This window comes from Thalassophryne amazonica, chromosome 14, assembly GCF_902500255.1.
Source record: "Thalassophryne amazonica chromosome 14, fThaAma1.1, whole genome shotgun sequence".
NCBI classification, from domain to species: Eukaryota; Metazoa; Chordata; class Actinopteri; order Batrachoidiformes; family Batrachoididae; genus Thalassophryne; species Thalassophryne amazonica.
This window is the reverse complement of record NC_047116.1, coordinates 12,150,296-12,163,601: the sequence shown is the minus strand read 5'-3', so window position 1 is coordinate 12,163,601 and position 13,306 is coordinate 12,150,296. Positions and strand designations below refer to the sequence as shown.

At 39.6% G+C, this 13,306-nt stretch overlaps 1 protein-coding gene across 4 annotated transcripts in view; it reads right to left on the bottom strand.

Annotated features, from left to right (window-relative positions):
• nalcn (sodium leak channel, non-selective) overlaps positions 1-13,306 on the bottom strand; it is a 241,384-nt gene that overhangs the window by 178,971 nt on the left and 49,107 nt on the right. For all 4 annotated transcript variants that reach the window (XM_034185794.1, XM_034185793.1, XM_034185792.1 and 1 more), the window contains one exon: positions 5,291-5,377. In XM_034185794.1, the coding sequence (XP_034041685.1) occupies positions 5,291-5,377 (87 nt within the window). The remainder of the gene's footprint in view (positions 1-5,290; positions 5,378-13,306) is intronic.

Here is a 13,306-nt window from a genome sequence, read left to right as displayed (position 1 = left end):
ATTGAATATAGGTTGAAGAGGATTTGCAAATCATTGTATTCTGTTTGTATTTACATTTTATACAACATCCCAACTTCATTGGAATTGGGGTTGCACATGCATGATGTTGAATCTACTGTATACATGCATCTTTAAACATTTGGTGAATGATAAGTCCAAAAAAGCTCCTACTAGTTCAACACGCATTAACAAAATGTGTACAATAATATTTCATTAGTGAATGTTGTAACATTTCATGTTGGTGTCTCTGGAAGAAGAACACAGTTCTTATGAGGATGATGATGGAGTCTTTGCATGTTCTGTGCAGCAGACTCAGAGGAAGTCAGCAGTGTTTATCCCTCCAGTTATCCCTCCATCTGAATACTTCTCCCAACTGATGATGAGGCTGCTGCTTGAATACTGCACCTTTCAAGTTCTCTCCATTTGTTGTTCCTTTTTCCCCTAAAACTTTCTGCTTTCCCTGCTTTATCTTTATTTCTGGTCTCGCTTTCGCTCCCGTTGTGTATGCACATCTGCTCATGTTCAGGTTTAGCTCGGGGATATTATTTTCTCGGAGTCGACAGCTACTCTCCTTCTCCTGGCTGCACACTCTGCTGGTAGCCCCTTTCAGCAATATCTCAACCTTTTACATCATGCCGCTATCACCCCTGGACCAGCTGCAAGCTACGCCTGCTGCTTTCAGCTTATCTTGAAAGCCCGACCATTTGGATCACACTGCGATCAGGAGAAAACTGTGGTGTCCATCATGCAGGTGTCATTTAAAATCATCACTCACTGGAGCAACATCATTAGCGCAGCAGAAGCATGTCAAACAACAGTTCCTCTCATTTCAAATCACACCATTTAGCCCCTTGAAGGTCCACATAAAGTTCGATGAATGACTTAATTTTGAAGGTCACAGGGCCACAAATATTTACCGCACTGTACACCCAATAACTTTCCAAAGAAACAAGATAGGTTTACCAAATTAGGGGCAAGGACACATTTCTTGAAGGTCTATGTCAAGTTCTATCCATGAGTGTGTCCTTCCAAAACTGTGTACTCCCTATCCATTTGAGACAACTTTACCAAATTTGCAGCAGGGATGCATCCCTTAAAGGTTTAGATCAAGTTTGATGATGAGTGACCTTGACCTAATTTTGAAGGTTATAGGGCCAAAAATATTGTGGCGTAACTGCAAAATGACAACCTCTGAGTCCAACTGGAACACACCCTGTGTTCCCACTCTCCACCTAGACTGCATTAATCTCATTGTTGTTTATGAGAAATAAAATTTTTGAGATCTTGTTTGCAATTTTCCTCTTTTCGTCTGGGCACTGGACTGCAGGAATGATTCTGTCAAATGAAGGGTAACTTGCACTATGAGGGAACATCAACTATGACATTTTGGCATGTTTTACAGGACATTATCCAGCACACAGGTACCTTAGTGTTGAGGACCAAAACAGCTGGAGTTGACAAGGAGACACCCACTTCTCACCTGGCTGTAGCAGGTGGATGGGCACTTTGAGAGGTCGGGATGGATTGTTGTCTTCTTGGGTGGTTGCCATGCAGCACCCAAGGCTGTTCCATATTGTGGTAGATGCAGCAATGCGTGGCACAAGCACATGCTCCCAGACCTGACCTAGCCTGGACAACTGGGCACCAAATCTTATTCAAGAAGAAACAGCACAATTCATAAAACCCACCCTTCACACAAATGAAGCCAACTATCCATCAAAAGATTACAAAAAAAACAAGAACCACATGAAACAATTTGCTTGGAGTTCATTGGAACCTAAAAGTTATAAATATGTATCATGGCACCATGTGTATCTGTGGTACCTGCTGGATCCAGCATTAGAATATTTTTGACTGCGAAAACTTCCAACCACAAAACAGCTACCTGAGTGAAAATGTGACATGCTGTAAATAGCACAGCATAAAATCTGACAATGTTTGTGTTTATTTTGGTGTAAATATGAAAACTGCCATTTATAAAGCTACAAGGCATAATGAAATATTAATTACATAGACCTGTTTCCTTTATTTACACATTTACTACACAGTGAAATGTGGGTGCTAAAAGCAGCAGGTGTGTGGGAAACATCTGACACTGGAACAATTGCACCCGTGTTACCTCGGGGGATCACAGATGCAGCCTGATAAACAAGATATTTCATGGCTGGTGAACAACACATTTCTTTTAAGTTTGAGCTTCAAGTACCATTATGAATATATTCAAAGTAATGTTACTGTGGCCAATACCTTTATACTCTGAACACACTTTCAGGGTTTAGAGAGGCCACATTACAAGACAGACATTAACGGAACTAAATGATCTCATTAAGGGAATGTTTTAATTTAGGAATAAGTTAAAGTATAAAATAAATCTTTGAGGTTTTTTTTGTCATTTCTGCACATATTCTGTGGGTGTACTTTCTCTCTAAATGAAAATGTAAGCTCAAACCAAGCTCAAACCTTCTCCTTGGAACAAAATGATAGTGAAGTTCAAGGACTATGTGATCATTTGCAACCTGGTTTCACGGCAAGTCGTGCTTCAGCAGCACGAAATATACATTAATCTATTGGTTCGTGATATTGTGATGAAAAGAGCCTCATTTTCATCACAGCAGCAGAAATTCATTCTCATTCATTCTGTGATGGTTGCACAAATTAAAAATGAAGTGGGGAGGTCGGGAGGGGTTATGGTTAGGGTGGGGGGAAGGAGTAAGATTAGGTTATGGTTAAGGTTAGGGTTGGGGGTGGGAGTAGGGTTAGGAATAGTGAGTTAAAAAAAGCTCCACCACGAGAATTTGACTCATTTCATCACAGCAGCACAAAAAAAGCGTGAGACTGGGCTGTCATTTGGCAACCTGTACACAACCTGAGTTTCTGGTTCACACCATAGTTCTTCTCTCGTTCCTGGTTATGCAATTCCCCCCGGTCTATATTTTACACATCCAAACTGCTTGATAATGTGGTGGTTGCATGGATCCCATTTGGATTCAGAACCTTCTAAAGCCTATGACAAACTTCGAATTTGGTTTCATCGGAAATACCTTGAGCAAAGTCCTTGCTGCTGTGATGTTAAATGGACTGCATTTGTTTAGTGCTGTCATGCACAAAGCGCTTTACAGTGATGCCTCACATTCACCCATTCACGCACATACTGATGTCAGGGTGCTGCAGTGAAAGTAGCTCAGTGTACCAGCCTGGTGGTGATTTGTACCGAGGATCCCCTGGATACAAGCCCACTGCTTTAACCTCTTGGCCATCACCTCCCTCAAATTAGTCTAAAAACAGTTCATCCTTTCAGTTTTATTACCCCTGACAACAAGGTAATGTTTTTGATGCTGTGTGTCTGAGGGTACTGAGGATTACGCAAAAACTACAAAAGTATTTTTTTTTTGTAAACTTGGTGATGGAGAAGGCATTTCTTTCCCTACTTTCTGTAACATTGCAAGATCAAATATTTCAACATTTCCTTGAATTTCTCAAGAGCTCATGTAGATAGATAATGTTGATATTAACACTCTGCATATGCTTGATTTTTTTTTTTATAAAGATCTGTGCATCATCTCTAGAAGAGAAATGTGTGAAGAGTTGGTCGAGGTGTGCATGCTCTGACTACTTTGAACTGTTATATGAGAATGAATAAATTCTGATTTCTTAAACAAACAATTAATGAAACATTATTATTTCCCACAAGTTCCATTTTAACATGTCCTATACTGTGCAAACGTGCACCTGCAGCCACAGACACTGTGGGGCAAATAACTCTATTTCAACAAGCCTACGAACCAGGTCTCACACTGAATGCGTGTACAACCCTTGGCAAAAATTATGGAATCACCGGCCTCAGAGGATATTCATTCAGTTGTTTAATTTTGTAGAAAAAAAGCAGATCACAGACATGACACAAAACTAAAGTCATTTCAAATGGCAACTTTCTGGCTTTACGAAACACTATAAGAAATCAAGAAAAAAAGATTGTGGCAGTCAGTAACGGTTACTTTTTTAGACCAAGCAGAGGAAAAAAATATGGAATCACTCAATTCTGAGGAAAAAATTATGGAATCACCCTGTAAATTTTCATCCCCCAAATTAACACCTGCATCAAATCAGATCTACTCATTGACATTGACCCTATGCCATGACATTGACCCTATGTGTCTTTTTGCAAGGAATGTTTTTGCAGTTTTTGCTCTATGGCAAGATGCATTATCATCTTGAAAAATGATTTCATCATCCCCAAACATCCTTTCAATTGTCCAAAATATCAACATAAACTTGTGCATTTATTGATGATGTAATGACAGCCATCTTCCCAGTGCCTTTACCTGACATGCAGCCCCATATCATCAATGACTGTGGAAATTTACATGTTCTCTTCAGGCAGTCATCTTTATAAATCTCATTGGAAAGGCACCAAACAAAAGTTCCAGCATCATCACCTTGCCCAATGCAGATTCGAGATTCATCACTGAATATGACTTTCATCCAGTCATCCACAGTCCACAATTGCTTTTCCTTAGCCCATTGTAACCTTGTTTTTTTTCTGTTTAGGTGTTAATGATGCCTTTCATTTAGCTTTTCTGTATGTAAATCCCATTTCCTTTAGGCGGTTTCTTACAGTTCGGTCACAGACGTTGACTCCAGTTTCCTCCCATTCGAACAACCAACATCTTTTGCAACATTGCGTGATGATTTACCCTCTTTTAAGAGTTTGATAATCCTCTCCTTTGTTTCAATTGACATCTCTCGTGTTGGAGCCATGATTCATGTCAGTCCACTTGGTGCAACAGCTCTCCAAGGTGTGATCTCTCCTTTTTAGATGCAGACTAACGAGCAGATCTGATATGATGCAGGTGTTAGTTTTGGGGATGAAAATTTACAGGGTGATTCCATAATTTTTTCCTCAGAATTGAGTGATTCCATATTTTTTTTCCTCTGCTTGGTCTAAAAAAGTAACTGTTACTGACTGCCACAATCTTTTTTTCTTGATTTCTTATAGTGTTTCTTAAAGCCAGAAAGTTGCCATTTGAAATGACTTTAGTTTTGTGTCATGTCTGTGATCTGCTTTTTTTCTACAAAATTAAACAACTGAATGAACATCCTCCGAGGCCGGTGATTCCATAATTTTTGCCAGGGGTTGTATGTATGAAGACATGTATGTATGAATGCATGTATGCTGAATGTATTTTCCCTCCTGTGCCCAATGTAAGATGTACAGCATATTGACATGTGGCACCCGACTGTGCAAGAGATGCCTCTGGAATCAGTAAAATATTATTCATAATGTGTCTACCTGGAGGCAGGCAGGCGCTCGCCCATGAGGTTTGTTGACATCCACAGCCACAAGCTGCCATCCCCCAGCAGCATCTTCATGGAACATCTGCAGCACAGGGACAATACATGAGTACTGCAGAATAAAAAAAAAAAAAAAAACACAACACAACAATCCAAAACAAACTGGACAAGCTCAGATACTCATGTGTACCCTTTGGCTACATCTTCCCAGAACATCTGTGACCATGAAGGAAAAAAAAGTGAAGGCAAATACAAACACATCTCAGTAACTTGACAGCATATTTTGTCCTGAGGACCCAAAACCAAAAATAAATATAAACCCAAATCACAGCTAGGACTTTGAACATCATCCAACTGAAACCAGGCAAGCCTAGCGGGACATATTTCCATGGTAACTTAATGTGGAAATAACACCAAAATGTATATAAGCGGCACATATCATAGCTGGAGATAGTGCATGCTGTTTGTCAATGAAATGCCTGAAAATTTTTCAAAACTGTTGTTTGCAAAAATAAAAGTTAGAAGGAATTTGTACATACTTCTGGTCCAAAAATGACACCTTATTTGGCGGATACTACATTAATCAGTCCTATGTTACGTTATCTTGTGCCAAATCTCAATGCCGATCGCTGCCAAATCCACTGTAGCAGATGGACTCTCCACGGAGTCTGTCAAACAAAAACAAAAAACCCACAAGGTTTTTCCTGACCACTGTTACCAGTGTGCTTGCTCATAGGGTGGGTAAGGTCTAGAGTGAGGACCTTAATTGTGTTTAGTGCCTTGAGGTGGCTGATGTCAGGATTTGTAACCATATAAGTAAACTGAATTATATTGTAAACAATGAGAAGTGCATGTTAACATTGATTTGACAAATTAATTACAGTACACAACAACTTGGTTGCACTTTTCCCCTTTCATATCACCGATAGATTTTGTTTTTAAACTGGCAATTGTGATCAATCCACTAGGGTGTTATCATTTTTTAATAATCTGAGGAAAATTAAAGCATTTTGAAGCTTAGGGCTAGTGGCCAACAATCATCTTAGTATTTCTTCTGTTTTTCTTGTTAAATGCTGACAAATTATACTGTATTTGTAGTCGTTCTGCCACCTGATTCTGTTATTTTTTCTCTATTTGAGGTGCTCCATCCAGAAGTGGGAGTGGGTGTCTTCCTTTGCAAGCCTTCCAACCTGCACACCAGCATGGACTCCCAAAGATTCCTCTATATTTGTATTGTCAAGTGTGTCGGTAGCATGGCCCAAGCAGAGGGTCACCCCTTTGGGTCTGGTCTGCTTGAGGTTTCTTCCTCAAATCATCAGAGGGAGTTTTTTCTTACCACTGTCACCTGTGTTCTTGCTCTAGGGGTTGGTAAGGTTTGACCTTACTTGTGTGAAGCACCTTGAGGCAGCTTTGTTGTGATTTGGCGCTATATAAATGAAATCAACTGAATTGAAGGTAACTCTGTTACATACGCCTAAACTGAGCTATTCCAAGCCTCAATGACGTTTACAGCAGGAAAGTGTCTGTGAGCACAGTCACTGAGATTTTGGAAATGTTTTAACATGAAACCTCAAACATATAAAATGGCAAAAGGTAGACTGAAAGTGATTTTGCCCAGTATTCAGCTCATCACTCATCTACAACCACTTATCCGGGATCGGGTCACGGGGGCTCCAGTTGGGGACACTAAACTTGCCTTTCCAGGGTCACATTTACCACCTCTGACTAGGGAATACCGAGGCTTTCCCAGGCCAATGTGGAGATATAATCTCTCCATCTAGTCCTAGATCTTCCCCAAGGTCTCCTTCCAGATGGACGTGCCTGGAACGCCTCCCTAGGGAGGCACCCAGGAGGCATCCTTACCAGCTGCCCGAACCACCTCACCTGGCTCCTCTCAACGTGAAGGAGCAGCAACTCTACTCCGAGCTCCTCACGAATGACTGAGCTTCTCCCCTTATCTCTAAGGCAGACCACACCCACCCTACTGAGGAAATCCCTTTTGGCCAGATCTAGATCTTTTGGTCACAATCCAATGCTCATGACCATAGGTCAGAGTAGGAATGAAGATTGACAGGTAGATCAAGAGCAGGAATCAAAGTACTAAACAAAATAAACTTCAATAATAAAATAATAAATGCCAATAATAAGAAGCGCACTTCAACAATGCACAAAAATCCCAAATAATGAACTGATAATATAGAAAAAAGGTGCAATGTACTTTATTCTAGAAAATACAGTACATACTGTGAATCTAAAGTGGCGTCGTATGTCCTTTGTCATTTTAACAACACTAGGTTACATTTAAGACTTCATCTCAAACCCTCATTAATCTGAAGACAGTAGAGTCAAGTCAAACAATGACTACAGTGTCAAATGTTGGAATCCTCAGGATTACCATCCACAGTACCAGCACCATCCTTTCTCTCTGCGCGTAACCTCGAGGAAGGAGCACAATGTTTCACATTCTGTGAATGACAGCTAAATGTTACACACAGCTAATTAGTTTTCACCCCGTAAGAAAGAGACTTGGGCATGACGATGTGATTATAATTAAATCCGATGATGTCAAGAAAGGCAAATCGTTTTCAAGGTCAGAACTATTTGCTTCCGAACAAAGGTAACAAGGTTTGTTTTATGACTTGCAAAGATGTAATTTAAATCATAATCATTTAAATACTGACTGAGAATAAGTGTTTCACTGATATCAAGCCAATGAAGAACTCAAGTGTTTAATTCAAACACGAGCCAATCTGATATTTTAAAGCCACGATGCAACAGTAACTGGCCACTGATATTGATTATTCAACTAAAATGACAAACTGCCATTCATTTATATTCACTGTAACTCCTCTTCTGTCTTCAATAATGCAGTCCTGATGTGTTTTCTGTTCATTCTGCTGTCTGTCATTACTGTAACAGGCAACACCTCTAATTTTCTGCTACATTAGCTTTCTTGTTATAGCTATAATATCTTCTTAAATCTCTTCTTCAAATCCACTTCCTGAATGTAGAGTCGCCTGTGTGAGGGCGAGGCAATCAAATATTTGTCAGCATACAGAAAGAAAAGGAACAAGAGCAATCTGAGATTTCTGATGTTCACAAGGGTTGAAGAGGACTCAAAATAAAAGATATGCGATTCACGTCCTGACCCGGGCTTTACCTGGATCCGGATTCCACAACACATGCAAAAATTGCATACTGATCCAGAACGGTCCGACTGATCAAGAAGATGCAATCTGATATTCAATTCACAAGCTGATACAAAATAGTGTCTTCCTGATCTTGGTTTTACATCGTGATGTCGTATCCGTGAAGTAGTTTTGATGTAATCCTTAAAAGCCCACAAAGTGAAATCCTGATCCAGAATCTGGATCTGGAGCCAGATCACCTTGAAAATTTAATGGCATCTTCCAAGGCCTAATGCCAATGTGTGGTGAAACGTTGGCGAAAATCCATTAAGTAGTTTTGACGTAATCCTCAAAATCAGCGTGAAGCATACAAATTGAAATTGCAATCCAGAATGCAGATCCAGATCACCTCCAAAATTCAGTGGAGTCTTCTATGTCCTAATATCTATCTGTGGTGCAAATTTGGTGAGAATCCGTGAAGTAGTTTTTTTTTTTTTTTTACATAATCCTTAAAAGCCTATATAAAGTGAAATCTTGACACAGAATCTGAATCCAGATTACCTCCAAAATTTAATGGAGTCTTCCATGGCTTAATATCTATCTGAGGTGAAAATTTCATCAAAATCTGTGCAGTAGTTTTGAGGTAATCCTGCTAACAGACAGATTGACAGACAAATAAATACATAAAAACCAATGATTTTATTATGTCCTTGGTGGACGTAATAAATCCTGTCCTCATATAACAAGAAACAGAAAGTCTACACACTCTTTTTTACACACACACAGACTCATCTTCAAACACTTGTCCAAGGTCGCGGGGGGCTGGAGCCTATCCCAGTAGTCATAGGGCATGAGCCAGAGTTCACCCTGGACAGGACGCCAGTTTGTCAAAGGGCCACTTATCGACAAACAAGCACATTCACACCTGCACACACACCTACGGACAATTTTAAGTTTTCAATCCACCTAACCTGCATGTCTTTGGATGTGGGAGGAAGCTGGAGTACCCAGAGGGAATCCACACAAACATGGGAAAAACATACAAACGCTACACTGAAAGGCCCAGGTGGGAATTGATCCCATGAACGTCTCGCTGTGAGGTAACAGTGCTACCTCTAATCCACCGTGCTGCCCCCCTGGGCTTTTATATTTTATTTTTTAAACATAAAAAAGAATAAAAAAAAAAACAAAAAAACAAATGAAGCTGACGGGGATTGATGATTGGAAATGCTGCACAATGAACCTTGTGTGTTACTTCATGAGTCACAGCAGGTTGTGTTAAATGCCTGACCCACAATGAGGTCTTACTTGTCCAGAACTACACACCTAAACCCCTTATCCAGCCCTGTCAAAATGTGTGTGTGCTCAATCATGTGATTCTTCTAAATAAATGCAACTTTGATGAGCTACACGCTTGCACATTTTTTATTAGATTCTAAAATAACACCCAGCAGACTAGATGTCACTATGTGCATACAGTCAGTCACTCAGTCAGTCAGGTCATGTGACATTTCACTTGTGAGCAAGATAACTTCAGTTATAATGGCTCAATTTTGACCAAAATTAATATATGCATTACGCACAGTGACCCCTAGAAGCCTATTAGTTTTGGGGTCAAAAGATCAAAGAGAAAGGTCACTGGATCATACTTTGCAAGAATGCTGTGAGTGCAATAACTTCTTTCCTAACTGCCTGATTGTCACCAAACCTGGTATGTGTATTACAACCCCTGGCAAAAATTATGGAATCACCGGCCTCGGAGGATGTTCATTCAGTTGTTTAATTTTGTAGAAAAAAAAAGCAGATCACAGACATGACACAAAACTAAAGTCATTTCAAATGGCAACTTTCTGGCTTTAAGAAACACTATAAGAAATCAGGAAAAGAATTGTGGCAGTCAGTAACGGTTACTTTTTTAGACCAAGCAGAGGGAAAAAAATATGGAATCACTCAATTCTGAGGAAAAAAATTATGGAATCATGAAAAACAAAAGAACGCTCCAACACATCACTAGTATTTTGTTGCACCACCTCTGGCTTTTATAACAGCTTGCAGTCTCTGAGGCATGGACTTAATGAGTGACAAATAGTACTCTTCATCAATCTGGCTCCAACTTTCTCTGATTGCTGTTGCCAGATAAGCTTTGCAGGTTGGAGCCTTGTCATGGACCATTTTCTTCAACTTCCACCAAAGATTTTCAATTGGATTAAGATCCGGACTATTTGCAGGCCATGACATTGACCCTATGTGTCGTTTTGCAAGGAATGTTTTCACAGTTTTTGCTCTATGGCAAGATTATCATCTTGAAAAATGATTTCATCATCCCCAAACATCCTTTCAATTGATGGGATAAGAAAAGTGTCCAAAATATCAACGTAAACTTGTGCATTTATTGATGATGTAATGACAGCCATCTCCCCAGTGCCTTTACCTGACATGCAGCCCCATATCATCAATGACTGTGGAAATTTACATGTTCTCTTCAGGCAGTCATCTTTATAAATCTCATTGGAAGGCACCAAACAAAAGTTCCAGCATCATCACCTTGCCCAATGCAGATTCGAGATTCATCACTGAATATGACTTTCATCCAGTCATCCACAGTCCATGATTGCTTTTCCTTAGCCCATTGTAACCTTGTTTTTTCTGTTTAGGTGTTAATGATGGCTTTCGTTTAGCTTTTCTGTATGTAAATCCCATTTCCTTTAGGCAGTTTCTTACAGTTCGGTCACAGACGTTGACTCCAGTTTCCTCCCATTCGTTCCTCATTTGTTTTGTTGTGCATTTTCGATTTTTGAGACATATTGCTTTAAGTCTTCTGTCTTGACGCTTTGATGTCTTCCTTGGTCTACCAGAATTTTTTTTTTTAACAACCTTCCCGTGTTTGTATTTGATCCAGAGTTTAGACACAGCTGACTGTGAACAACCAACATCTTTTGCAACATTGCGTGATGATTTACCCTCTTTTAAGAGTTTGATAATCCTCTCCTTTGTTTCAATTGACATCTCTCGTGTTGGAGCCATGATTCATGTCAGTCCACTTGGTGCAACAGCTCTCCAAGGTGTGTTCACTCCTTTTTAGATGCAGACTAACGAGCAGATCTGATCTGATGCAGGTGTTAGTTTTGGGGATAAAAATTTACAGGGTGATTCCATAATTTATTCCTCAGAACTGAGTGAGTCCATATTTTTTTCCCTCTGCTTGGTCTAAAAAAGTAACCGTTACTGACTGCCACAATTTTTTTTCCTTGATTTCTTATAGTGTTTCTTAAAGCCAGAAAGCTGCCATTTGAAAATGACTTTAGTTTTGTGTCATGTCTGTGATCTGCTTTTTTCTACAAAATTAAACAACTGAATGAACATCCTCCGAGGCCGGTGATTCCATAATTTTTGCCAGGGGTTGTATTTATTACCTCCGCCAAGGAGGTTATGTTTTCGGTCGTGTTTGTTTGTTTGTCTGTCTGTCAGTAGGATAACTCAAAAAGGTTTGAACGGATTTTGATGAAATTTTGTGGAGTGGTTGGGAATGACAAGAGGAACAAGTGATTACATTTTAGTGGTGATCCGGATCCAGGAATTTTTAAAGGATTCTTCACCATTGTGGGATAGGGGGAATTTTGACATTCTAGTTTCTAACTCGACAAAAACAAGGCAGAAAGGCTTGAAAAAAATTAAGGTGTAACATAGTCAAATGTTCTATCAAACAACAAAGTTTGGTGATGATCAGATCCGGATTCCGGATCTGGTGATCCAGAATATGCAAAAATATAGGGAAAATAGAAAATGTGTCAATGTGAGGTGACAAATGACCTTGGGTAACACCAAATTGTAGCTGAATCTGTACTGTTTCAGTAAGGTGTCATCAGATTTGATGTAGCTTCAAATGTTATGGAGCTAGATCCAGAAGAAAACCGCCATTACCGAAAAATCGTTTTTATACAATAACTTTTCAACTAATAAAGACATAAAAGTGATTCCAAGTTCTAGTGGTATGTTTTCATGGTCAAGGATGTCAAATATACAGGAAAGAAAAGTGTATGTATCATAGTTTTGGTTGTAACACTGAACTGTTGAATAGATCACTGTGCCAAGGAGGGAATCTCTTTAGGGTCAGTGACCCTATGGCCTTGGCGGAGGTTTGCACTCTCTGAGTGCTTCTATTTATTTATTTATTTTTATTTATTTTATTTAATTTATGTAGCACCAAATCACAACAAAGCTGCCTCAAGGCGCTTCACACAAGTAAGGTCTAACCTTACCAACCCCTAGAGCAAGCACACAGGTGACAGTGGTAAGAAAAAACTCCCTCTGATGATTTGAAGAAGAAACCTTAAGCAGACCAGACTCAAAGCAGTGACCCTCTGCTTGGGCCAGGCATTAAAGAAAAAGCCTGCTTTTGATATGGGACCCTACACAAAACACAAGTGGCTAATAGTACAGCACTTATTGGTAGTTATACTACCCAACATCAAGGTTGATGCATAACCATAACCTTAACCCATCAGTTACAGTGGGGCAAAAAAGTATTTAGTCAGCCACTGATTGTGCAAGTTCTCCTACTTAGAAAGATGAGAGAGGTCTGTCATTTTCATCATAGGTACACTTCAACTATGAGAGACAAAATGAGAAAAAAAAAATCCAGGAAATCAAATTGTAGGATTTTTAAAGAAAATGCTTTTCTTTGTCTCAAAATTGCAGCTGCAGTCTTTCAGTGATAAAAAGAGCAAAAGTATCCAAACAGTTCATGGTCAGTGACCCACAAACAGGCAAGAAATGTTTGTTGGTGATGAGAACTTCTCAGAAAACTATCAAAAACAGTCACAAATCAGGTTATGTGATGACCACACAGCAAGGTTTGATTCCTGACAATCAAACCTTCGTATTAT